The following is a 25877-nucleotide window of genomic DNA, read 5'->3' on the forward strand; positions in this document are numbered from 1 at the left end:
GTAAGTGTCTTACAGACAAACCAAAAAAATTGACGATCACGTTTTTCTGGGTATATTTTATGACAGAAGGGGCCTAATTCTGTCACTTCAAATTTTTGTTTTCCATTTCTTTTTCACTTCTTGAAAATTTGGCATTGACAAGCAATTTACATCCTTCTTTTCTCTCTTCATAATTTTTATTTATTACATTGCGACCTGTTTTTTTTAATTAATTTCATTCTCAGACAAATTCATTTATCCTTCAGGGTTCATTTTCACAACAACAGCCGATTAGCACACACAATTTCACGCGAGTTACCAAATCACAGGACACCAGTAAAAACCGGGATAGTTCCGAATATTCAATACACATGAACGAGCACAAGTTTGAGCACATCAAGCCAGACCTGCTCAAGCAGCTTCGGTCAGAGTAGTGTCTAAATTAGAATATTTTGGAAGGGCACAAATTGCCATTGCAAAGCACAGAAATGGACGACACTAAATGAACCAATCTGTCAATTATTATTATTAGGGATGCAGACAAGCGGGAGAATGCCGCAATTAGTTTGCGCAATCTGGTAAGAAAAAGAATTATATTCCTGTACAAGCAGCGCGTCGCATCACACCTTGCACACTACACTTATTAATTGTCGTCAGACATTATATTTTTTGTATATACCCTTTGTGCGATGCAATATCATTGCTATAGATGTCCGACGCAGAGGCTGGTGGGAAGGCGGAGAGGAAAACCCCGTTTATATAGAGCTCAACGCGAGACTCATGAGGCTTTCGAGCGCTCAAAATGTTCAGGACCGTTTGGCAGGCACAGCAATTCTCTCGGCGCTGGTCGACATTGACACTCTGGAGACAAAGCAAAAGTTCCGCATTGTAAAGCAAATTGGAGCGCTGCTAAAGAGCTCCGACATGGAGGTGTGCGCCGAGGCAGCAGCACTGTATGGCAAGGTCATAGCAAAGCATTGGCCCGAGGCCACAAACTCAGCCGAAAAGGATGTCGGCATGTGCCTCGAGTGGCTGAGCAACGAGCGCAACGACGTGCGGCGGATGACCGCACTGCTGCTTCTAAAGGCGCTGTGCACAGACACATCCACGTCGTTGTACTCGTACATATCAAAGATCCTGACCTCACTCAGCTTGCCGCTGCGCGACCGCCGGCTTGACATGCGCCTCGCAGCAGCGAAAGCGCTCGGCGCGTGCCTGAGGCTGGTGCAGAAGCAGGACCAGGCGCCGCGGCTCTCGCTTTTAAACTACGTGTTCGAAGACCTGCAGCGCGACCAGCAGATGGGCACTACCGAGGGATACCACGCGATGCTCCTGCGGTACCCTGAGCTCGTAAAGTCTGGCGGCATGTTCATGCAGGCGCACTTTGGCCACGCCAGCGAGCTGGCGCTCAAGCTCAAGGACCACCCCGACGCAGTTGTGCGCAAGGCCGCCATCGAGCTGCTGCCTGTGCTGGCGCAGTACAGCCCCACGACTTCACAAAGTATGCGGTCGGCGGCGAGTCGCTGCTGACGCGCACGTGCAACTTCCTTATCACCCAGGCGCGCACCAGCGAACGCGACCGCGCACTGCGTTCCTAGCGCTGGCCGACATTGCCAAGTGCTGCAGCACTGAGTTCAGGCCGTACCTCGAGCCAACAATGCGCGCAATCCGCGACACGCTGGCCCACCGCGCCAAGTCGCGCAGTGTGCCTGCGCAGACCGATGAGACAGCAGCGGCTGTTCTCAAAACCATATCCACCCTGGCGACCGCAATGGGGCCGGCGCTGACGCGGTACATGCGCGACATATTGGACCTGATGTTCACGACCGGGCTGAGCCAAGAGCTGTGCGGCTCGCTGAAGATCCTGGTGTGCGAGGTTGGCCAGCTGCGGCAGGCCATCCACGACCGGCTGCTGGACATGGTGTCGATCATTCTGGCCGGTGTGCCGTTCCGCCCAATGCAGCCCTGCCTGGACAGCCTCGAGAGCCGCATGGGGTCGGTGTCGCTGCACTATGCGTCGTCAACAGTGGCATCGGGGCTGTCGTCGGCATCGTTGGGCGACAGGTCCGGCAGCTTGTCCGGCAGCAGCGTCTTCAGCAGCGAGCAGACGTCTCTGGTCGTTGCAGCAGCCAGCAACATCCCGGTCACCACCGAGGTCATTGTGCTTGCCCTGCGCACGCTGAGCGAGTTTGACTTTAGCAACGAAAACCTGTCCGAGTTTGTGCGCAACAAGGTGCTCGACTACCTGAACGACGCCAGCTCCGATGTGCGCAAGCAGGCAATCTATGCGGCCTCGCACATCATCAGGTCAGATCCGCTGTACAAGGCAATGGCCGGCGCCGGCGTCGAGGTGGCCGGCGACGTGATGCAGCGGCTGATCATGTCTGCAGTCACCGACCCGAGCGCCGAGGTGCGCCTAATGGCCGTCGAGGAGCTCAAGGAGGGGAGCTGCTTTGACTTCCACCTGGGCAAGGCGCAGAACATCCAGAGCCTGTTTCTGCTGCTCAACGACGAGGTGTTCAACGTGCGGCTCGCTGTGCTCGCAGTGCTCGGCAGGCTGGCCAACATGAACCCGGCGCACGTCATGCCCCCGCTCCGGCGCATGGTCGTCCAGCTGCTGACCGAGCTCGAGTTTTCGCGCAGCAGCCGCGAGCGCGAGGACTGCATTCGGCTGCTGATTGAGCTGGTTGGCACGGCCGAGAACTGGGTGCGGCCGTACGTCGGCGACATCTTCCGCACAATTCTGCCGCGCATCAACGACGGCGCGTCGCAGCTCGCGAGCAAGCTGCTGGACATGGTGGCGGCACTGGCACGCGTTGGCGGCAATGACCTGGTACCGCATCTTGACACGCTGCTGGTCAGCATCATGCAGGACCTGGCCGACCAAACAAGCGTGCAGAAGCGCATGTCGGCGCTCAAGGCGATAAGCAGCTGCGCTAGCTTCTGCGGCATGGTCATCTACCCGTACACTGAGTACCCGCAGCTGTTCGGCATGCTGTCTGACATGCTCAAGGCTGAGCCCGATGCGAGGTCAGGCGCGAGGTTAACCGGGTGCTCGGCGCGCTGGGCGCAATTGATCCGCACGTGTTTAAGAACGCAAAGAACAAGGCGGCAGGCAGAGCCGGCAACAGCAGCAGCGCGGCGGGGCCTGCGGGAATATTGGCAGCAATGGCTCTGCTGGTGGCGTGGCCGACGCCGACAGCAAGAAGCAGGGCCGCCACGGCAACAAAAGCACAAGGCAAAGCAGGGCGGCCCGGCGCCCAACGTGATGACCGTGTTCAACAGCGAGAAGCCGCGCGAGATCCTGGTCGGCGACATCCACGTTGAGTCATACGGCACCACGTTCAGCAACGATCCGAACTATTTACATCGGTGTCGGTCAACGCACTTCTGCGCATCCTCAACTCGCCGGCGGACGCCAAGGACCATCTGCTTGCAGTGCAAGAGCTGAACACGATGTTTGCCTCGCTCCAGAAGGTGTGCGGGCAGTACCTTGAGAGCGTCGTGCCGGCAATTCTGCGCGCAATGGCTGCTGCGCCGCCCGACAGCGCCAACTCGTATATCGAGCGCCTCAGCCGCCTTGTTGGCATTGCGCGCCAGCTGATCCGTCCATACTTGGAGCCGTTGTTTGCGCTGTTTGACGCCGATGCAATCATCAGTGAGCAGCAGCAGAAGGTGCTTATCGGTTTGATCGAGGTGCTTGCAGAGTCGCTGTCCGGCGACTTTGGCCCGCACATCGCCAAGGTGCTGCCGTTCCTGATTGCTGTCATTGATCGCGACATGTCGCAGTCGCACCAGCCACACTCAACGCGCTGCATGCGCTGCGCATTTTGAGCCCAAGCCTGGAGGGCTACCTGTATCTGATCATGCCGCAGCTGATTGCGCTGCTGGAGCTGGCAATGACCCCGCTCGGCGTGGTCGAGCAGGCGCTCGAGTGCATGGCAACCATTGTCGCGGCGGTCAACTGCAACAGCTTTGCGTCGCGGATCGTGCTAAAGCTGGTTCAGCTGCTGCGCAGCGCGCCAACGCCGACGCTGCAGACGGCGGTCATCGACACAATGTGCGTGCTCATGGAGCAGCTGCAGGGCGACTTTGCCTGTTCATGCCAACAATCGCCGCAGCCATGAAGGCGCGCGGCGTGGCCGACCACGCCAAGTACAAGCGGTATTCGCGGCTACTATTCCTTGGACAGCTCATTCCCAGAGACCCGCAGCGCGTGCAGTCGCTCATGCAGGGGACCTGTCGCAGGTCGATGCGCCCTCGGGCAGGGCGGGACAGCGCTCCAAAGCTGTTTGTCGATGTCGTGCAGCTGCGGCGCGCCTGGAGCACGACGCAGCGCTTGTCGAAGGGCGACTGGATCACCTGGCTCAACAACTTTGCTGTCGAGCTGCTCAGGCAGTCGCCGTCGCCGGCGCTGCGCGCGTGCACCAAGGTTGCACTAAGCCAGCCGCGGCTCAGCAGCGAGCTGTTTAACGCTGCGTTTGTCTCGTGCTGGACCGAGCTGCCTGGCCAGTACCAGCAGGAGGTCATCTCGTCGCTGCAGGAGGTCGCCTCGCACTCTGATGTGCCTTCGGAGATTTTGCAGACAATCCTCAGCCTGGCCGGGTATATGGAGCGCGACGAGAAGCAGATTCCAATTGACCTCAAGCTTTTGGGTGAGTATGCCGACCGGTGCCACGCGCTTGCCAAGGAGTTGCACTACAAGGAGGCTGAGTGGACGCTGGAGAATGGCTATGGCACGATCGAGAAGCTGATTGAGCTGAACCAGGATCTAGACCTCCATGACTCGGCAGTCGGCATGCTCAACTACGTGCGCAAAGAGCAGCCGGACATTGAGGACTGTGTCGAGTGGCATCTCCGGCTGCAGCGCTGGGACGAGGCCCTGGCCATTTATAGGCAGGAAGAGAGCGAGCTCGGGCCCAGCTATGTGAACACGAACGGGCAGATTCGCTGCCTGTTTGAGATGTCGGACTGGGAGTCCTTGGCGCCAATCTACGACACCATTTGGTCGGGGACTGACCAGCAGATGCAGATGGCGTCGGCCAACATCGGCATGAGCATGGCGTGGGCGATGGGCGACATCGAGCGCATGGAGCAGTATCTGGCTGTGCTGCCAAACAAGAGCCGCGACAAGTCGTTTTGTCGCGCGCTGCTGGCCGTGTACCGCAACCAGTTTGAAGAGGCCGAGACGTTTATCTGCGAGGCGCGCAATGAGATGGAGCCGATCTGATCTCGCACGCGGCCGAGTCGTACAGCCGCGGGTACGCGCAGGTGTTCCGCTGCCAGATGCTGACCGAGCTCGAGGAGGTCATTGCGTACAAGACGGTGCATGACGACAACGAGCGGCGCATGGCAATTGTCAACACGTGGCGGCGGCGGCTGGAAGGCATTCAGCAGGACGTTGGACTGTGGCAGAAGCTGCTGCGGCTGCGCAGCATGGTCCTGCGCCCGATTTTGGATTTGGATACGTGGATCAAGTATGCCAACATGTGCCGCAAGTCCGGCCAGATGAAGATTGCGCGCCACGCAATTAGCCAGCTGCTCACTGACGAGGCCCAGTACATGGAAGAGGTCAACCGCGGCGAGGTCGACGTGATGTCGGGCAAACTTGTAATGCAGGCGCAGGAGTTTTCGCGACTTAAGGCGCAGTCGGCTCAGCAGCCACAGCCTCAATCCCGGCGGGGGTCAATTGTGGCAGGCGCCTGGGACAGTCGCGGACGCCGGTTTTCGGTGACCAGCGGCGGCGGTGGCCAGCCGGATACTATGTATCTGGATTCGGCAATTCGCTTGTCGCAGCAGCCGGCGCTTGTGTACATGTATCTCAAGTACAAGTGGGCGGCCAAGGAGCGGCGCGAGGCCTTCCAAATGCTTGAAATGTTTGCAGGCGACTACTCAGCCAAGATCGGCTTTGACCTGCGCAACCCTGACGCCTTTGCTGACAGTCTTGATGCGCGCGCCCTGGAAAACGTCAACAGCGGCCATCTGGACCTTGAGGACGAAGTGCGCACAAACCATCTCTTGGCGCGCTTCTACTTTAAGCGTGCCGAATGGCTGAGCAGCATCCAAGCAAGCGCCACTCTGGCCCAGGAGGCACGCAGCAAGGCTGGTCTGAACGGTCCTGGCGTGGTTGCTGGTGGAGGAGACATTGGTAATACCGCCAACTCTTCTGGGCCGAATTTGCAGCAGCAGCTCCTGTTGCAGCAGCGCAGAGGGTCTCGCCATGGATCGGCCAACATGGGACGCAGCCGTGTCTCTATATCTTTTTCGGCTACTGGAGCGCCTGTGCTTGATAGTGCATTTGGCCGCGGCGCAGACGTCTATGAGGATGAGAACGCGGAGGCCCAGGCAGCCAAAGATGCCGAGTTCCTTTACCGCCTCAAGGGTGACCGTATCAACGATTCAATCATTGAGTCGTACCGGGCAGCGACTGTGCTTGACAGCAAGTGGTACAAGGCATGGCATCTGCTAGCTCTGCGGCATTTCCACGAGACGCAGCAGTACGATATGGAACACGGCACTGTTCCCGAGGATGTCATTGCCCAACATGTTGTTCCTGCAGTCCATGGTTTCTTCCGCGCCATTCAATTGTCAAAGAGTAATACAACGCTGCAAGACACACTGCGGCTGCTGACAGCGTGGTTTAACTACTCCCAACATGAGAGTGTTGCGCAGGCCGTACAGGATGGCTTTAATACAGTATCACTGCGTACATGGCTGCAGGTCATTCCGCAGATTCTGGCACGCATCCACAACCAGTTTGAGAGCACCAGCAAGCTTATCAAGCAGCTGCTGGTCGAGGTCGGCAAATTCCACCCGAACGCAATTATGTTCTCATTATATGTCGCTGCGCGCGGTACTCATCCCAAGCGCAGCCAGGCGGCCAAGGATGTACTGGCCAAGCTGCACGATCTGGCACCGGAGCTGGTCGAGGAGACCGAAATTGTGAGTCGTGAACTGATTCGTATTACGCTGCTGTTCCCTGAGATGTGGCATGATGCTCTGGACAATGCCAGTAAGTACTACTTCAAGCAGCACGACCCGGAAGAGATGATGCGTATTTTGAAGCCCCTGCACGAGCGCGCGCGCAATCCTGAGACACTGCGCGAGTACCACTTTGTGCAGATGTTCGGCACCGAGCTGGCCACGCAGAGCAGCACCTGTCCCAATACTTTGGCGCCAGTCCCGCCCACCGGAATGAGGCATTTATGCAGCAAGCGTGGGAGTCGTACTATGTTATTTTCCGCCGTATCAATAAGCTTTACCCAGAGCCGAAGATATTGACGCTCAAGGACACGGCACCAACTCTATTGCAATGCCGTGACATGCATTTGGCTGTGCCTGGTACCTATGATCCAGACCGCGAACTTGTGCGCATTGATTCGTTCGATCCGGTAGTCACTGTCTACCCCACAAAACAGCACCCTCGTCAGCTATGCATCCGCGGATCGATGGCAATAAGTATACCTTTGTTCTCAAGGGACATGAGGACTGCGCCAGGACGAGCGTGTCATGCAGCTATTTGGCCTGATTAACTCTCTGTTGACCCGCGATATAGAAACCGCACAGAGGTCGCTGGCAATCGAGCGATTCCCGGTTATTCCGCTGTCGTCAAACTCTGGTCTTATTGGCTTCTACCCGAACTGCGAAAACATCCATGGCATTATCCAAAGCTATCGCGAAGCGCACCACCTCTTTGTCAACTTGGAGCAGCGCATGGCGCAGCAGTTTGCACCCAACCTCGAGACCCTGACCATTATCCAGAAGGTCGAGGCATTCGAGTACGCACTACTGCATACACCAGGAAACGATCTGCAGCGTGCGATGTGGTACAAGTCGCCAAACGCTGAGGTCTGGCTGGAGAGGCGGACTAACTACACTCGCTCCCTGGCGGTGATGTCTATCGCCGGGTACATCCTGGGTCTTGGAGATCGCCATCCGTCTAACATCATGATGCACACGTGGACCGGCAACATCGTGCACATTGACTTTGGCGACTGCTTCGAGCTGGCTGCCCATCGCGAGAAGTACCCCGAAACCATCCCCTTCCGCCTTACGCGCATGTTTATTATGCCCATGGAAGTGAGTACGATCGAGGGCCTGTTCAAATTTACTGCCAACCATACCATGCGGGTCCTGCGCGCGAACCGCGATTCGCTGATGGCTGTTCTCGAGGCGTTCGTGTTTGACCCGCTGGTCTCGTGGTCTTATCTCCAAGACGACGAGTCTGCTCAAAACCAAGCCAACGCTGACAAAGCAACCACCGCCAAGCAGCAGCGTAGCTCTAGAGGCACCACCGGCATGGACAGCCAGATGTCTAAATGGGACGAAGTAACGAATACCAAGGCTGTGCCCGATGAGACTAACATGATGGCTGGGAGTCCTAGCGATGGCCGTGTCGCAAAGAGCCTTCATTTCAAAAATCATGGCATCGACGACAGGGGCTGGCAGACCGGAAACCCCAAGGCCGTGCGATTGTTAAGCGCATCCACGACAAGCTTGTCGGAACTGATTTTGACCCAAACAAGCAACTCGACGTGGCCGAGCAGATCGAGAAGCTGATTCAGCAGGCGACCTCATCGGAGAACCTTGCCGTTCTGTATGTCGGATGGGTGCCTCTATGGTAACTATATATCCATTATCATTTATTCATTTAGTTTGATTTGGTGTGTCAAAGATATAATTACTTTTTTTTCTTTTGTAATGAATTTTTGGAGGATAGCAAATAGTGCTACAAATTAGGCGGAAAATTGTGACAATACACACGTTGCTATCAACAGAAGTAGTGTCGACGCGGTTAGTGCGCGCGGGCTGGCTAATGCATACGAGATATCGAACAGCTCAGTGGTGTGGTCGATATCCGAGACAATGCTTATTTCCTCCTTGGGCTGGGCGAGGCGCGGGAACTTTGGAATCCAGCCTTGCTCAACACCCAGAAGGTAGTCCCACTCGGGTGCGCCCTCGGTCTTAAAGTTCCAGTAGAACCATCCGAGAATCTCCCTGTCGTATATTGCCAGCTGTGCGTCGACGTAGCGCCTGAGGAACCGCTTATAGTGCGTCGAGAACTCCTTATAGTTACTGCCGTAGTCGCCAGTGCACGAGCACGTGTCGAATGGGCAGTGAGGCCGGTCCATTCCCTCCAGCGTGCCCTCCCAACGGCTGCCGCGGCCCAGCCCGTTGATATACTTTGTGCAGTCGTGCGTGGCTGCCGAGAACTCTCCGACAACGACGCCAAGCTGGGACCTGTCAAAAATAGTGATGTTTTCGGCCATCTTGGCCACCAGGTCAATATGCGCCGATTCGTCTAGGGACACCACGTACTCGTCAAACATCTGGTAGATGTGCGTGTCCATCAGTGCGTTAGTCCAGGTAGTGTTGACTAAGGACGGCCAGTCGTTGGGGCTGAGGAAGGTGTCGTGGATCATAAAGTATGTATCCGGCGATATTCCACGCACAAGCTCGTATGCCTCGTTGTAGAACTTGAAGATGTCGGCTGCCGGCCACTTCCAGCGTGAGGGCTCATTCATGATCTGGATTCCGTACACGACATCTTCCCACTCGGCGGCCAGCTGGGACATTTTACTCAGGGCATCGAGTGTGCGGTCAATATTTGTCCTGGAGTGCAGCCATTGGGGAGAGCCGCGGCGGCCAGAGTTATCAAAGCCGTTTTGCGATCCCGGGGCACCATGCAAGTCCAGCTCAACCTTCAAACCAATGTCTCTGGCCCACTCGAGCATACGCTCGATATATGGAATCTGGCCGTCGACAAACGGCTCGTCGTCAGTTATGTTGAATGCCCAGTACCCGATTGGAATACGAATCCAGTTGATTCCATATTCAGCCAGGGTTTCCAAATCCTCCTTGGTCACAAATGTGTTCCAGTGCTCTTCGAGCTGCTTGCGCGCTTCCTGTTTGCCCAGTGTGGCAGAAAACGTCCATTCGTCGACTGGGCGGTCAGCCTCGTTTAGAATGAGAAACTGGTCAAATAGACTGGGCTTGATGAACGGCTCGATGAGGAAAACACCGCCAATGTTAACTCCGCGGATAATATCGGTGTCGGGGAGCTTGGCATTTGATGGTTCAACTTCAGCATCTGAGACGACATCAACAGCAAAGATGCCTCGGGAGATGCGGTGGCGCAAGCCAAGTTCAGAACAAACCATATTACCAGAAGGGCGGCATGGAGGCCGCCAATGTAAAAATATTTCATGTGTGATCGGTGAATATTAAAATGGCGTATATCGAGAGGTGCTGAGAGGTGTAGAGCACGAAAATAATAGATGTGGAATGGAGTGAGAAAAATTAATTAAAACAGCTAAAGAAAAAGTTTTTTAAAAAGAAAATGGCAGTCTGGCTGTTGGGCGTGTGTTTTTGTAAAAAAAAAGGCCTCATATAGAACGTTGATATTTGCTGATAACGTTGTCATTCCTGGGCAATATCTTTCAATATTTCAATATTCAGAACATTCAATAGAGTTAGCTACGAGTATGTAACTGCTATTTGAATTATTATTATTTTTCTGCTCGACAAACGGTTTGTAAAAAACTATTGACAATAAATACCAGGCAGTAGCAAATTGTTGTATTTTTAACCGAGACCAAAATCATAATAAATTTGAAATATGTAGAGAAAAATGGAGAAGAATAAGATGATTAAAAACATCGACGCTGCCAAAAGCGCCGAATTGGATAGTGCACATTCGCGATCAATTTTTACTGATATTTCCAGAATATTGGTAATTTGAGACCGCGGCCCACTAGCGCAGAGCTAATTAGCATGAGACTGTGATAGGATTGCCATCGTTGTCAAGGAACTTTACGGGAGTCTTGCCCCATTTGTACTGCTTCTGTTCTATGGTGTACCTGTAAGACTCGATACGATACACGGTCTGAGCCCAATAATTACCACCCTTGTTTGCCTCATCTCTGGGATTCGTGAGATGGTCTGAACGGACATTGAGGAACTCGCTGAGCCATGCGATTTCGTCAACCTCATTCCCATTGATCATGAGAGTGCTTCCAGAGTCACCAGGGGTTGCTTTTGTAAACTTGGCGCTAGTCTCACTACCAATAGTGGCCATGCCATCGGGATCCGTACCTGGGCCATGCTCGATGCTGGTGTCGAACAGCTGGCCCTGGGTAATGCTGAGTTTGATACCGAGTTTCTTGGCATAGTCTTGCGCGGGCTTGAGATACATTTCGTCTCTGATTGTGTCCTGGGCCTTTTGGAAGAGCTTATCAGTCTTGCCCAGTTTTTCAAAGACGGTGCAGTAGTCCTCAATACCTACTTTAGAGTCGCTTTCGGTTTCAGCATATTTCTCAAGCGTGGCATCCATGGGGTAAACTCGTCATTGCCACCAGTCAGCTCGTGGTAGGCCTTTATGAGCTCCCAGGCATCGCCTGTGCCCGTGCAAAAGCCGGCAATACCGGCAGTAAAGCCACGTCCGTCTCCAAGATGCTCGCAGTATTCGTAGTGAGTGTCGGTGTCACCGTTCTCGTAGATTCCTGTTATTTTGATAGTAATGGACTTGGCACACCCGCAGAGGGTGGCATCAACAAGCTTGGCTAAGAGCGGGGCAGCAATGTAAAGTTTGGCGAGGTAGCTGTAAATCTTCATTAGAAGTGAGATGTTAAAATGAGTGGGATGTATAATTATTTATTTATTTACTAACCAGAGTAAAATAAATAAAGTCGAGAGAAAAATATAATAAAATGTAAGTATTTTAACTAGTACAGTGAATGGAGATATAAAAACAATGGAATAAATGGAGGAGGAGGAAGGAAGAAGGAAGGAAGGAAGGAAGGAAGGAAGGAATTATCATAAAATAATGGGGTTGCTATATGGAGAAGGATCAAAAATTGGTGTTTGTTTTTTAGTTTATCTCTAAAGAATAATTCTCACTAGCCTAAACTTAAGGAAAAGATACTACTAGATCGAAACAAAGGAAGAAAATGAGAATGGCAAAAAAATGGCAAAATAGCCTACAAACGGCACATGCTGCAAAGTGCTCATAAGATGAGCGGATGCCCCTTATTCACAAAGACTGTTTTAACGCATGTTAATTGCACGTGTTACGCACAAAGGCAAAAATTAGAAAGACCAATCATGCGCAAAATCCATTTTGACAGGTCCGTCGCTATTATTGGATACATATAATAATCCCTAAAATATACACATTCGCCATTTCACTCTGGTCATCCCAAACAAGTGAAATTGATTGTATACATGCCAAGAATACACACATGGTTTGTTACAAAGGGGTATAAATCAAAAATAATATTTATTTCTTCCAAGGAGAACAATCCCTGGCTGCCCGACAGCCATTCCTTATATGCTCTCCCTGGCATATAAATAAACTATAGTAACAACTTATTGTCATTTCTTAATTGCCACGCGCGTAATCAGTTAATCTCAGTAAGGCAACATGCAAAGCCATGTGTCTAAACTGTGCCACCTCTTCTGCCGAATATTTCAGCAAAATTTTATAGATAACTATCGCTTGTAAAAGCGTTAATTTATTGTGGTGCCCAAAACATATTCCAAGACATTATCTTCTATTTTCAAGAATCAAGATCGCCCTCATGGCTGCTATACACATTCCTGTTATTTCTGGCTGACATCAAGGAACACCATGATGTTTACAGCGCTGCCCACACAGCGCTGCCCACACAGCGCTGCCCCCTTTTTTAAGTTCCTTAAGTAATTTTTGATACTTGAATATAATAATTTATACCCACATTTTTATAGAGCACAACATTTATTACATTATAAATGTTGAAAGTAGAGCGGAATAATACCCGACAGAAAATTAAAAACAAAGCTTGGGTCTCACATCTTATAAATGCAATGACATTTTACTTATTTGGGCACATTTGAGCACTTGACGGTAGTGGGCTTGCCGTCGTTGTCAAGGATCTTTACGGCAGTGTTACCCCAATTATACTGCTTCTGATCAATGGCATATCTGTAGGACTTGACGCGATAAACAGTCTGCGCCCAGTAATTTTACCACCCTGGTTATCCGGGTTTTTGGGGTGCTTGAGATGCTCCTCGCGGATATCGAGGAACTTTCTCAGCCAAATAATCTCGTCGACATTTTTGCCATTTATATTGAGCGTGCTGCCAGAGTCGCCAAGAGCATTGGCCTTGAACGAATTGTTGGTCTCCTTGATCAGAGTGAGCAACCCATCCTTGTCATCATAAGGACCGTGCTGAATACTGGTGTCGAACAGCTGGCCCTCGGAAATGTGGAACTTCAGGCCCAGATTGGCAGCAGCGTTCTGCGCGGGCTTGAGATACATCTTGTCTCTGGAATTTATTTGAACCTGCTGGAACCGCTTATCACTCTTGCCCAGCTTTTCAAAGACGCTGCAATACTTCTCAAGGCCCTTGGTAGAATCACTCCCAGATTTTGCATATTTTGCAAGCGTGGCATCCATAGGGGTGAAATCATCTTTACCGCCGGTCAGCTTATGGTAGGCCTGAATAACCTCCCAGGCGTCACCAGTGCCCGTGCAGAAGCCGGCAATACCGGCAGTATATCCGCGGCCGTCCCCCAAGTCCTCGCAGTAGTGGAAGTAGGTTTTGGTGTCGCCGTTCTCATAGATACCGGTAATATCAATGGCAATGGACTTGGAGCAGCCTTCCAGTTTACCGTGAGTAAAGCCAGCAAAGAGAGGGGCCACAAAGGCAAGCTTGACGAAATAGGTGAGAACCTTCATTGGAAAGGATTGAATCGGTTGATTGAAGCTGGGTTGTTGTTGGTTGTTGTTGAGTGACTAAAATACAATTCAAATCGAAGGTGGGAGGAGTGACATTATATAGGCAAGGAATGTAGAGCTACATACACAAAAATAAGTTGGAGAAATGTATTTTCAAAAATGAATAGCTGAAATTAACTATATTTGCACGGAAAAACAATATGTTCACTTTTTAGCACGAGAATGTTTTTCTCAATGCATTTGGTAATTTGAATAAAAGCCCTCAGCAAGTTCAGCATGGGAGTTTCAAGTATTGCTTTTTATTGGATAGCTGATTACAAGTAATGATTTTTCCACAGCATTGTCTAATCACTCCCCTCCATCCACATATGTGTTTACATTATTGCGTTCAATAGAATAACCTTGTTTGCTAAAGCTATTTGTCTTGATGCACAATTACATTGATAAATATAGAATATTCTAGAATGTGGGGTTGCAGAAATTAATGTATTTTTTGAATATTCTTGACGCAACACCGAAAACAAAAACATCAATGCTAAAAATAATGCATGGCTTTTCGAACTTTGATTCCCTGTGAATATTTTTTATATGCTTAGGATATCCTTGGCTGCAGATTTCATGCAATGCATTTTTAATAATACTAGAGGTGGCATGGCTTGATGCGCCATTTTTATGTTGTTAATGTGTTATGCACACATGATATGGAACGCCAAGCCCGTTTCACAAGATTGCAAGCACCAAAATTCGATGAATGCAATTATTTGAATGGAAGTATCGGATAATAGAACACTCACGGAATAGCAAAGAAAAATTTCCATAGCAGTAAATTAATTTTAATGGCAATGTTATGCCGTGTAAATTACTATTTGGGCATGACGCTGTTGACAGTGGATGCAAAAAAAGCAACCTGGAGGATTTTCAATAATTAATTTAACTTTTATAATTTTTTGCAAACAAACATATATGTACTGAAAATTTTCTGTTACTTTTATTGATAGCTGATGGCTATCAATCACTTATCTTATTTTGTACATATGAAAATTTAAAAGAAAATAGATACTTTTAGCGAGGTAATGTGTGCGTGTGACATTGTTGGTTGGGGAAATAAAGTCCCAAAAACATCTAAGTTTGTTTTGTCCAACCCGTTTTTCTTTTCGAGATGAGTTGGTGTCGTATAAAAGTGAAGCATTAAGTACTGAGTGTGATTGTTCGTTTGCTTGTTTGTTAGTTTGAAAACACAATAAGCAACTTCTATTGACAAAATGGCATTGCTGTCAATCCTGTTTTACTGCGTATGGTTTAGACAATATAGTGTGTATTTATGCGTATGATTGAAGTACCAACGTACAAGTATTCCTACTTGACAGTTTTGGCAACAGCGAGTTCTCAGAACTATGTTTACACGGTCTATTTTTGGAAACGCTTTTATTAAAAAACTTGATGACGGTTGAGCACGGGTAAAGAGGTGATTATTATTGCTTTGGCAACGCAAAAACAATATGGTTGATATGTATTTCACTTTTGCCTTGATTTTTGAATTAAATTTTTGACCCTGACTTTAAAAAACAAAATCTGATGAGGTTGGAAGTAGTGAGAGCACACATTGCGTCATACAAAGTTTTTGTTAAAAGAGAAAGGAAACAATTATTGTGGTTTGGAGAGTGCACTTGTCGACTAGTGTTAAAGGTATTGTGATTTGAGTGGAGCACTAGTCACCTAGTGTTAAAAGTAGTTGAGTTTTGTTAGTTTTTATTACTAATGTTTCTAAAGTGCTACTAGTGCCGGCCTTATCTTATATATGTGTCTCATTGCCTTTGTTGTGCACATTGCCAATTGTGCACTCCGTTGGCGAGAACTGGCTCTTCTGTGAGCAGACCAGTATCTTAGCAAGCCAATGTTGTAGTTTTCGTGTGTACACTCACGCGTGTGCATTGCAAAATAGGGAGCATATCTGGCTATCATTATGATGCCACCCTAATTTACGCCTGCATAATCCAATTAGTACCCTATTAATCGGCATGTAGATGAAAACTTGTTTCACGATTCTCAACCTCGATATCCACTTCCATATCTTCAGTCTGTGCAACAAGCCCATTTTTAGATAGAATTTTTGACGCATACATTATTCACGCCACCTTTAATAATATTAAACCGTTGTTTCACGGCCATACAAGTTAACAAGACGCGTGTTTGTCGTTAGATTACGTGGCGCATTGGATATAAATTATCAAGTAATTGTATTTTATTGGCAACTATCAACGTGTTGTATCATCTCCAGCCACCTCAAAAAAAGTGTAATCGCAAAATTCTTTCGCAATCATTTAGCATGTGACAGTTGTCGCATTGCCATCGTTGTCGAGGAATTTGACCGACCCCTTGCTCCAAGTGTACTCCTTCTTATCAACTGCGTACTTGTATGATTTGACGCGGTAAACGGTCTGGGCCCAGTAATTGCCGCCCCTATTGGCACTATCCCTGGGATTCTTCAAATGACTCGTGCGCACCTCCAAAAACTTCTTCAGCCAAACAATTTCATCAACCTTGTGCCCATTAATAATCAACGTACTATTTGACAATCCACTCGTATTGGCCTTGAACTTGGCGCTTGTCTCCTTGATCAGGGTGAGCATTCCATCCTTGTCGTCGTAAGGACCGTGCTGAATACTGGCGTCGAACAGCTGGCCCTGAGTAATGCACAGTTGAGACCAAGCTTTTTGGCAGCGTTCTGTGCGGGCTTGAGATACATCTTGTCTCTGGCTTCATCCTGGGCCTGTCGAAAAAGTTTATCGGATTTGCCCAATTTCTCCAAACCTTGCAGTAGTTTCCAAGTCCAACCTTGGAGTCACTTTCGGATTTGGCGTATTGCTTGAGCTTGGCGTCCATAGGAGTAATTCGTCAATACCGCCGTCTTGTTGTGATATGCCTGGATTACTTCCCAGGCGTCACCAGTGCCTGTGCAAAACCCGGCAATGCCTGCGGTGATGCCGCGGCCGTCGCCGAGGTACTCGCAGTAGTCGTGATGGGTGTTGGTGTCGCCGTTTTCGTAGATGCTTGTGATCTTGATGGCGATTGATTTGGAGCATGCGCTGAGCGTTGCAGCAGCGAGGTTTGCGACTATGGATAGCCCGATGAGAGAGCTGAGGACCTTCATCTGTATTAAAGGAAATATTAGGATAGTTTATAAGGGGGGTATTATAGTTTTGATTAGAAAATATGACAGGAAGAACAAAGAAAGGAATCGATGAAACAGTCGATATTTTTTAACATTTCGTTTAGCTTGAAGATGGATTGAAATGCAGATGGAGAGCAATGGTGAAGCGGGCGGGGAAAAACCAGTTCAAAGCAAATATCATTTGCCTTCTCATTGCAGATCATTTGATGTGGAATGTATTTCAAATGATCAGTCTAAATGACAATTTCCTTGTTGATCTACAGGCTCAATGGCACAAAAGAATACTTTCCTTTGTAGGTCGAGCTGGACAAAATCCTCATGCAAAAGTGGTTCAAGGTTTTCCGACCGGAGTTATTTTGGGGGATGGCAATTATTTGTTTCTTAAAAATCATTTGGTCAACTTGTAATTTATTTTATTTTTTATTATCAAAATGAAGAAAAGGTGGTGGTTAAACATGTTTACAATTAATTATAAACAAACTTTATTTAAATACTTGAACTGGGTCTTGACGAATAAATGGAACAATAGTCAGACGCATTGCTGCGGTTCCTTATTTACTTTTGGAATTTCAATATTAGGAAAGCCCCGGCTGCATGGACACGTGCACCTGTCCCCCTAAACAAACATGTGCGAATTTAAAGAAAATAAACCAGCAGTTTGGTTTTGAGCGCTAAAAAATATTTATATTGTAAATAAACATTAACATAACTAAGCTCATCATTTTTATATTTCTTTTTTTTCGCACATTACACACTCCCTTTCACGATGGATTTTCGCGATTTCGAACATAAGGCGCCGCTGCAGCGCATCTGGGACGGCATGATCCCAATTGAACTCCAGCTAGCCTCCGCTGATGCCATCGAGCTACTGGCTTCAGCAGTTCTGCCAGAGCCCTTCCAAACATTTTATCTCCTGGTTCCGCGCGTTAGCTACTTCCCATTCATGTGCACGCAGATTAAGGAACGGTGGCTGGACCCGATGTTCTCCATCTCGGGATCGCGCACACCCGGCAATAGCGTGATAAAGGAGTCCGAAATGTGGTTCGAGTACCGCGGGCAGGCGCTCAAATGGCACTACCCAGTCGGGCTGCTTTACGACATGCTCGTAGCGGATGTCGTCGGTGGCCAGCCCGAGCTGCCCTGGGGACTGACCCTACATGTGCGCAAGTTTCCGGCGACCAAGCTGGTGCCCGGAGTGGCGTGCAGGCTATGCGCGATATGTTTATGGCGATGATCAAGGAGGCCGACTTTATCAGGAATGGGTCGACAAAGAAGGTCATGGACTTGGCCAAATCCGATCAGATGCAGTTCCTTGATGGGCTGGAGACGCACTCGTTCGAGAAGTACTTTGCTATTCGGTCGATCATCATACCGTCGCAGGATGCCCGGCCGCCGGTTTCGGCCAGGGGCGGCGGCACAGCGGCTGGGAGGACGGTCCCAAAGGCTATTCCACTTAAGTTTTATATGCAGACCATGAGTGCGCCCGAGGAAAACGAGAGGGCTGTGACGGCGGGTGCAGCGCGGCAGCCGGATATGTCGCAGTTCCATGTTGCGCAGTTCCCCGTGCCGCTGATGAGAGAGGGCTCGGCGGAGCTGACTACGCTGGCGGACGCGTTCAAGCTGTGCTACGAGATCACCGGCCAGAACGACGACGCGTTTGTGGGCAACTGCGTCTGCCTGTCGCAGGGCATCTGCGTGCCCTGGGAGACGCCCATCAGCTGGCTGGCGGACAACCTGTTCTACGCGGACTGCTTCTTGCATCTTGTCGTGGTAGGCGTGTAGAGAGCTAGCTCCTCTCTTGTGGCTGCTGTATGTTGATGATAAATATATCCTTTTTAATTTTTTGTCCACATGATCTAATCAACACGCTTATCATACAAAGTAAAAAACAATGGGGAAAACACACAGGAAAGTGATAAAAAACCCACGCTCAAATACCTGCTCTATAAAAATGTATATCCTTCGGTTTTGAAACGATATAATATTTGGTTGAAAGGAAAAAAGGAACCAGAACTAGACTTAGTTGTTGCTAGTAGCCAACTCGCGGGCAATTCACCGGCCTTGCGGACAACATCATCGATGTCACCGCCATGTAGAAAGCGGACTCGGGCAGAATGTCGTGCTTGCCTCAAGGATCTCCTTGAACGAGCGGATGGTCTCCTTCAGGGGGACCAGCTTGCCCTCGAAGCCAGTGAAAATAGTGGCAACCGAGAACGGCTGGGACATGAAGCGCTGATCTTACGGGCACGCTCGACGGTAAGCTTGTCCTCCTCGGACAGCTCATCCATACCGAGAATGGCAATAATATCCTGGAGCGACTTGTACGACTGCAGAATGCGCTGGACACCGGTGGCAATGTTGTAATGCTCATCACCGACAATGCGGGGGTCAAGCATGCGCGACTTGGAGTCCAGAGGGTCGACAGCGGGGTAGATACCCAGTTCGGAAATCGAACGCGACAGGACGGTGGTGGCGTCGAGATGCGCAAAAGTCGTGGCGGGCGCGGGATCAGTCAGATCATCAGCCGGCACGTAAATGGCCTGGACGGAAGTGATCGAGCCCTTCTTGGTGGTGGTAATGCGCTCCTGCATGACACCCATATCGGTGGCCAGAGTGGGCTGGTAACCGACGGCGGAGGGAATACGGCCGAGCAGGGCCGAAACCTCGGAACCGGCCTGAGTAAACGGAAAATGTTGTCAATGAAGAGCAGCACATCCTGGCCCTCCTCGTCACGGAAGTACTCGGCGACGGTAAGACCGGTCAGAGCGACACGGGCACGGGCACCTGGGGGCTCGTTCATCTGGCCGTAGACCAAAGCAGCCTTGGACAGACCGTCCAGCTTGATAACACCGGTGGCAATCATCTCGTGGTACAGATCGTTACCCTCACGGGTGCGCTCACCGACACCGGCAAACACGGAGTAACCACCGTGGGCCTTGGCAACGTTGTTGATCAGCTCCTGGATAAACACAGTCTTGCCGACACCAGCACCGCCAACAGACCGATCTTGCCACCACGAGCGTAGGGCGCGAGCAGATCGACGACCTTGATACCGGTCTCGAGAACCTCGGCGCAGTCGACTGGTCAACAAACTCCGGGGGAGACGCGTGAATCGAAGCGATCTTCTTGGCGTTAATGGGACCACGCTCATCGACGGGCTCGCCAATAACGTTCATGATGCGGCCGAGGCACTCGGGGCCGACGGGCACGCGGATGGGGTAGCCGGTGTCAGTGACGGGCTGGCCACGCACAAGACCCTCGGTACCGTCCATGGCAATGGTGCGGACGGTGTTCTCACCGAGATGCTGAGCGACTTCAAGAACAAGGCGGGTGCCATTGTTGAAGAGCTCGAGGGCGTTCAGGATGGGAGGAGGTTGTCCTGCTCGAACTGGACGTCGACGACGGCACCAATAACCTGACGAACCTGGCCGGCGGCGACGGTCTTGGCAGCAGCCTCAGTGGCGTACTTGCGGACTACATCAAAAAATAGGAGAGCCAAACAGGTGTGAGATAAGAGAACAAGTTTAAGTACGGCTGTTTGTGTGTGTTTGTGCGTCTGGTTGGCACGGCAAATAGTAGAGCTGTTGTCGCTGAACAATCAGTGTGTGCAGAGCAGATAACAATACCAAATCTGAAAATGCATGCAACGCAGATTCAAGGGCAACAATAAAAATGATTGCAAAAAGTCAGCTTTGAATTCGAGATTCAATAGTATTTTTTGTTTTCGCAATCCGCGTTGAGTCGCGGTGTGATAACCAAAAATAACAATACAGAAATATACCGCTGAATTGATAGAATCCATACAATTTAAGGGCAAGATTCAAAAAGAACCATCAGCCTTGAGTTTGAGGATAACAAGCACCGCGTGGCTCTGGGTTTATTGTGCTGCTTTTGATATGGTCCATTAGTACTATTATCGCCATAAATACACAACACCAGTTATTTGTACTTACGGTTGGAGCTGCGAGCAAGGCGGCCGGCCTTGTTGGCAACGCGCGAGACAGAGCGAGTAATGATCATGTTTAACGTAATCCTTTTCTTATTCCGAAAACAACTCTTGACGAGCAGAAAACTGAGTAAAATAAGAACTAAAAAATATAAAATAGTTTAATAACGAGAAAAAAAACCAAGGAGAAAAGAAGAAAGGCAGAAAGATAAAACAAAAGCTCGAATGCTCCCAAAAACTCGCACAACCACACTCTGCTCAGCAAGGCCATGTGGCAAGGCACAAGCACTGGCGCTAGCATTTATTCAGGCATGAGGGCTCCTCAGCTTTCACTCTACGCACTTGCTCGCCCACCATCGCAGGGGGTATAAAATGGCGGGGCAGGGCAAAATTAGGGCTCGGAAGCGATAAGACTTTTTTTTCCCGCCCGAACCGCTTTTAATTTTTTTTTGTTCTCTTTGCTGTGCGGAAATAATGTTCTTGTGGGGGGGGCTACACGGATTAAGCGAGCGAGCCGAAGCTGAAGCCCGGACTGCCTTTCAGCGTCAAGCTTGTAAAAAAAATTGGATGGCTGCATTTCATTGGATCGTGGCTTGATCGCGTTAATCGTGGCGTGCTTGAACACTTATTATTTAATTCACTAAATGCGGCTCGGCTCGACTACTGATCGCGGCAGGCTCCGCTGTCGCCCAATGGGGCCTTCATTCCCGCAAGCGCGAAGAGAAAAAAGGAGTCTATCCAGGCCACAAGCGAGGCCTTCCTTATCAAAAAAATGAAGCTGCCTATATACTCCACTCGGCTTGCACTCTCCAAGGCAAATTTCGCATGACTGGACTGGCCTTGATTACAAGCGACGCAGTGCAAAAATGGCTTCAAGGCTCCCTTCACTCAAATACAATCTGCAGTGCTCTGGTGGAGAAGCAGGACTATAGCGCCAGAAGAATTATGCTGTAATTTTTTTAGCGGGTAGCAGAGTGACAGAATCTCAGAATCTTCAATTGAATTCAATATTCTGCTCTTCGAGTTTGTCCAAAACCTTTTTTTCTTTGTTTTTCAATTCACGGTTTTTATATAACAGACGACTTTTTTTACCATTTATATTTAAATTCAGAATGAGCTTCCTTGCACGCACCTTCAAGCCCGCCGCTGCCTTTGCCCGCGTCTCGCGCCAGGGTAAGTAGTCGATGTTGTAAAAAGGGAACATATTGCGCTCTCTTATCTCGGCAAAACATGAATGCATTTCCACAGTGCTGGAAATCCATTGCGCTCCAATTCAGCCATTGAAACACAAACCATGCGCACCCGAGTACTAATCTGACCCAAACTTTCTATCTGTATTATCTTTATCTGTCGCACGGACTTTGGATCATCTGCGTAAACATATGTGTCTTGCTGGCGGCATGGGGGAAACTACAACAAACGATAAACGGACACTGGCGCCTTATGCACATACCGACGCTTATCGCCTGCTTGCCAACGACGATTTGTGACATTGTTACGACGAAACCCGACATGGAAAACAAACACTCTTTCTCTAAAAGTGTAGCTGCCACTCGGCTCTACGCATCCGAGGCCTCCGCAGCTTCCTCGGGAAAGCTGGTTCTTAACTTTGCCCTGCCTCACCAGATTGTTCTGAGCAGCAAGGAGGTGAACCAGGTGGATCTTTCGGCCGTTTCCGGCGATCTCGGTATTCTTGCCGACCACGTTCCGACCATCGAGCAGCTCAAGCCCGGCGTCATCGACATCATTGCCGACTCTGGTGCCGAGAAGTACTTTGTCAGCGGTGGATTCGCCATCATGAACCCCAACTCGGTCTTGAACATCAACGCCATCGAGGCCTTCAAGCTCGAGGATATCGATGCCCAGGCTGTTGCTTCACAGCTTGCCGAGTCCCAGCGCCTGGCTGCGTCGGCCAAGGATGAGTTGACCAAGGAGGCTGCTGCTATTGAGATCGAGCTGTACGAGGCTATCCAGACTGCTCTGTCCACCAAGGCCCACTAACTCTGTCTTTCGTTTGTTTGTTTGAATATCTGCCATTTCAATGCCTACATTTCTATATTTAATAGTGTTGTTATGAAGAAGAAGAAGAAGAAGAAGAAGAAGAAAAAGCATGGCGGATGAAATCGTTTACAAATGCCAATAGCAAAGGCTAACAGCACGGTGGCTCTGAAATTTATGGCATATTGGTTTATTGAAACACTCGATCTAGCAGTATTATTCGCTCTTCTTGGCATCGGTCGAAATGGTCTTTGCCATTCTCGTGCGCAGCGGAATGTGCTTGATAAACAGTGCCAGTATGAGCACCATTGCGCCAAAGGGGATCATGGCGAAAAACACGTAGCGCAATGACTTGACATACGCGCCAATCAAGTCGGCGCGCAAATCATCAGGCAGCTCAGCCGAGTGAATGAAGGACTGGTTATCGGCGGTCCTTCTAATCATTTCAACGAACTCTGGGTACTTCAGGACAAGTGCGTCGAGCTTTGCTGAGATCGAGTTTTGCTGGACTGTTTGGAAAATCGACAGGCCGACGCTCCCGCCGAGTGAGCGAATGGCGACAAAGAGCGTTGTGCCCGTGGCCATATCGCGCGGCTGGATGGAGGTCTGCAGGGCCAGCAGCATGGGCTGCAGAAGGAATCCAATTCCAATACCGCCGGGGAGCAGCAAACCAATGCTAATTCCGGTGGTTGACTTTTCGTTGAGAATCGACAGCAAACTAATGCCCAAGGTCAGCAGCAAGCCGCCCAGCCACTGCATCTCGCGGTACCGGCCGGTCTTGGACACGACAAAGCCGCTGACGATAGAGGCCAGGCTGATGGGCAAGATGAATGGCAGCAGGTGCAGGCCGGATTTGATAGCTGAGCTGTTCTGGATTACGCTAAAGTACATGGGAATGTAGAATGTCGGGCCAAACATCACGGCTCCGACAAATATTTGCTGCAACAGCGAAATACCGACGTTGCGGTTCTTATACAGGCGCAGAGGCATGATGGGCTCGGCGGGGATCTTCCACTCGATAATCACAAAGATGCCGACGACGACGATTCCAAAAATCAGCAGGCAGAGAACCTTGGGTGAGTTCCATGACGCGCTGTCTTCGCCAAAGCTCAGCGCCAGGAGAATCATCACTATGCCGCAGACCAGGACGATCATACCAAAGAAATCCACGCGCTTCAGCTTCTCCCTGAACGAGCCCTGCGGCCGCGGCAGCCGCAAGAACAGAACGATGAAGATACCCGCCAGACCGCCAACAGGCAGCGAAAAGTAGAACGCCCAGGGCCACCCGCCCTTTGACTCTGTGAACACGCCGCCGAGCACGGGTCCCAGCACTGAAGACGCGGCCCAGATTGCTGCGAACACGCTGGTAACTTTGGCGCGCTCGCGCTCAATGCTAATGTCCGAAACAATGACCATGACAAGAGACATTAGCGCGCTGGCGCCTAGACCCTGCACAACGCGCCCGCCAATCAGCATGCCCATGCTGTTGGCTGCGCCCGAGACAGCAGAGCCAACCAAAAAGATTACCATGCCAAACATCAGCGTCTCGACACGCCCAAAGATATCGGACAGCCGGCCGTACAGCGGCTGCATGGCTGTTGATGCCAAGAGGAAGCCCGTGGCGATCCAGCTCACTGAGCTCAGTGCATTAAACTGCTCGGCAATATTCGGAAGCGAGCTGGCAATGATGGTTTGGTCGAGACTGCCGATGAACACCGACATGCTCAGGGCGGCCATTGTCAGAATCTTGCGCTGCATAGTCATCGACCCAAGAATTGACTTTTCGACCACATCATTGTCGTTTCTGTAGGCCAAATCATCGTGTTCGTCGCCGGCGTCGGTGCCATTTGCTTTGGGCTTTTTGGCCTCGCATTCGGCGCCAGTTTCAATATCTAGTTCTTCCTTGTCTGGATCAGCCACGGTCGCTGCGCCTTTGCTCATCTTGCTAATGTTGCTGCTGCTGCTGCGGGTATTGTTGATTTTGGCTGTAGCTGCGGCTGTCTCGGCCAGTTTCTCAGTCTCAATAGCAGATACCGCAGTCGCAGTGTTCTCGGCGCTCTCGGTCTTGGCTACCACGGGTGCTGTCCCTATGGTGTTTGGCTCATTAGCAGCTGTGTTGTCTGTCGTCTGCATGTTTTCTGTAATGTTTGTGTCAATGCAGCATACACAGATATTAGACAAGTAAAAGGTGTATTTTCCAATAAGAGTAGCAATTAGTTGAAAGTAGAATCAAATATGTTTAATTAGCATTCAAAGGAGAAAGAAGCTTGTCCTCTTTTATTATCTGTGCTACAAATTAAAGTTTTTAAAGCTGTAAACAACATAAACCGTCTGGTGGTTCCAAAAGGGAAAACCAACCACGAGGAATTTTTAAAAAGAAGGATTATCTTCAAGCATATCGAATTACAATAATCTTTTTCTCATTCTGCTGTAAAGAGATGCAAATGACCCAACAACGGGATTTATTCATTCACATCGTCAGTTCTTATTTGGTCTTTCTAGCTGCAGCCAGGATTTGCATTGTTTTGGTCCAATTTTTCATTGAATTTTAAAATTTTAAAATAACTGAATGTAGCGTTTTATTGAAAATACATGGTAACAAATCGCCAATCTGCGGGGTAAACTTGGAGATTGTGCTTATGCACCTACCATTACATTCCTTTAAAAGGTAAGTTCAATCATTTGGCAGAGACTCAGCAGTAGCAGCCGGGTGAAACCCCAAGTAGGCGCCCTCTACCACAGTTACTCATCTTCGCAGGCAGCCCAAGGATTGATTCGTCCACATGGCATGGCGGTTATTGTTGTCAGTTGTTTAACACAGGACAGGGTTTTGCCAAAGGGGCAAGTGGACCTATGGATCTATTTTCTCTGGGCGAGATGTGGGTGTATTGCCAGCGCACCAAATTATAGTTGCTTGCTTATGAAGCGTCTTTTTTGTACTCGTATTTTTGTTACTGAGCAATGTCAATACACGCATGCGAAATGCGATTTGGAAAATTAAAATACCAAAGCCTTCCCAGGTATATTTTCATTTTTCAATGGTCGGTGACGCCCAGCATCGGTT

General features: G+C 49.9%; 9 protein-coding genes across 9 annotated transcripts; 3 read left to right on the forward strand and 6 right to left on the reverse strand.

Moving 5' to 3' along the window:
* Window positions 1-350: 350 nt before the first annotated feature.
* Window positions 351-8603, forward strand: BX661DRAFT_197817 (armadillo-type protein; the record flags this gene model as incomplete). Its single annotated transcript, XM_051538172.1, has 12 exons — window positions 351-403; window positions 765-1498; window positions 1539-2976; window positions 3015-3159; window positions 3212-3301; window positions 3328-3761; window positions 3815-4077; window positions 4101-5169; window positions 5235-7158; window positions 7191-7379; window positions 7477-8445; window positions 8475-8603. The coding sequence occupies 12 exons, from the start codon at window positions 351-353 to the stop codon at window positions 8601-8603; spliced, it is 7437 nt and encodes a 2478-aa protein (XP_051392584.1).
* Window positions 8604-8918: 315 nt separating this feature from the next.
* On the reverse strand, window positions 8919-10025 carry BX661DRAFT_131628 (uncharacterized protein; the record flags this gene model as incomplete). The annotated part of the gene is made up of 1 exon (XM_051532572.1): window positions 8919-10025. A coding segment is annotated over one exon (1107 nt), but the record flags the coding sequence as incomplete, so codon positions are not given.
* Window positions 10026-10747: 722 nt separating this feature from the next.
* On the reverse strand, window positions 10748-11592 carry BX661DRAFT_170464 (lysozyme-like domain-containing protein; the record flags this gene model as incomplete). The annotated part of the gene is given in 2 exon segments (XM_051533623.1): window positions 10748-11319; window positions 11334-11592. The coding sequence occupies 2 exon segments, from the start codon at window positions 11590-11592 to the stop codon at window positions 10748-10750; spliced, it is 831 nt and encodes a 276-aa protein (XP_051392586.1).
* Window positions 11593-12710: 1118 nt separating this feature from the next.
* BX661DRAFT_181190 (lysozyme-like domain-containing protein) lies at window positions 12711-13894 on the reverse strand. Its single transcript, XM_051535648.1, has 3 exons — window positions 13843-13894; window positions 12964-13818; window positions 12711-12940 (listed from the first exon to the last, which is right to left on the reverse strand). Exons 2-3 carry the CDS (start codon window positions 13695-13697, stop codon window positions 12835-12837), a joined length of 840 nt encoding a protein of 279 aa, XP_051392587.1. The 5' UTR covers window positions 13698-13818; window positions 13843-13894; the 3' UTR covers window positions 12711-12834.
* A 2027-nt stretch (window positions 13895-15921) lies between these two features.
* On the reverse strand, window positions 15922-17133 carry BX661DRAFT_181191 (lysozyme-like domain-containing protein). The gene is made up of 3 exons (XM_051535649.1): window positions 16600-17133; window positions 16442-16568; window positions 15922-16407 (listed from the first exon to the last, which is right to left on the reverse strand). The coding sequence occupies exons 1-3, from the start codon at window positions 16846-16848 to the stop codon at window positions 16019-16021; spliced, it is 765 nt and encodes a 254-aa protein (XP_051392588.1). The 5' UTR covers window positions 16849-17133; the 3' UTR covers window positions 15922-16018.
* A 440-nt stretch (window positions 17134-17573) lies between these two features.
* On the forward strand, window positions 17574-18651 carry BX661DRAFT_220624 (autophagy protein Apg5-domain-containing protein; the record flags this gene model as incomplete). Its single annotated transcript, XM_051538828.1, has 2 exons — window positions 17574-18055; window positions 18109-18651. The coding sequence occupies exons 1-2, from the start codon at window positions 17636-17638 to the stop codon at window positions 18649-18651; spliced, it is 963 nt and encodes a 320-aa protein (XP_051392589.1). The 5' UTR covers window positions 17574-17635.
* Window positions 18652-18951: 300 nt separating this feature from the next.
* Window positions 18952-20889, reverse strand: BX661DRAFT_193658 (mitochondrial ATP synthase beta subunit; the record flags this gene model as incomplete). The annotated part of the gene is given in 7 exon segments (XM_051537798.1): window positions 18952-19106; window positions 19118-19544; window positions 19583-19875; window positions 19887-19935; window positions 19959-20248; window positions 20278-20343; window positions 20823-20889. 7 exon segments carry the CDS (start codon window positions 20887-20889, stop codon window positions 18952-18954), a joined length of 1347 nt encoding a protein of 448 aa, XP_051392590.1.
* Window positions 20890-21844: 955 nt separating this feature from the next.
* Window positions 21845-22860, forward strand: BX661DRAFT_181196 (ATP synthase subunit delta, mitochondrial). The gene is made up of 2 exons (XM_051535650.1): window positions 21845-21988; window positions 22362-22860. Exons 1-2 carry the CDS (start codon window positions 21928-21930, stop codon window positions 22814-22816), a joined length of 516 nt encoding a protein of 171 aa, XP_051392591.1. The 5' UTR covers window positions 21845-21927; the 3' UTR covers window positions 22817-22860.
* Window positions 22861-25171, reverse strand: BX661DRAFT_181197 (major facilitator superfamily domain-containing protein). Its single transcript, XM_051535651.1, is given in 2 exon segments — window positions 22861-22902; window positions 22915-25171. The coding sequence occupies 1 exon segment, from the start codon at window positions 24944-24946 to the stop codon at window positions 23030-23032; it is 1917 nt and encodes a 638-aa protein (XP_051392592.1). The 5' UTR covers window positions 24947-25171; the 3' UTR covers window positions 22861-22902; window positions 22915-23029.
* Between the last annotated feature and the right edge of the window lie 706 nt (window positions 25172-25877).

This window comes from Kickxella alabastrina, assembly GCF_025024165.1.
Source record: "Kickxella alabastrina strain RSA 675 chromosome Unknown BX661scaffold_8, whole genome shotgun sequence".
In the NCBI taxonomy this organism is placed as follows: Eukaryota; Fungi; Kickxellomycota; class Kickxellomycetes; order Kickxellales; family Kickxellaceae; genus Kickxella; species Kickxella alabastrina.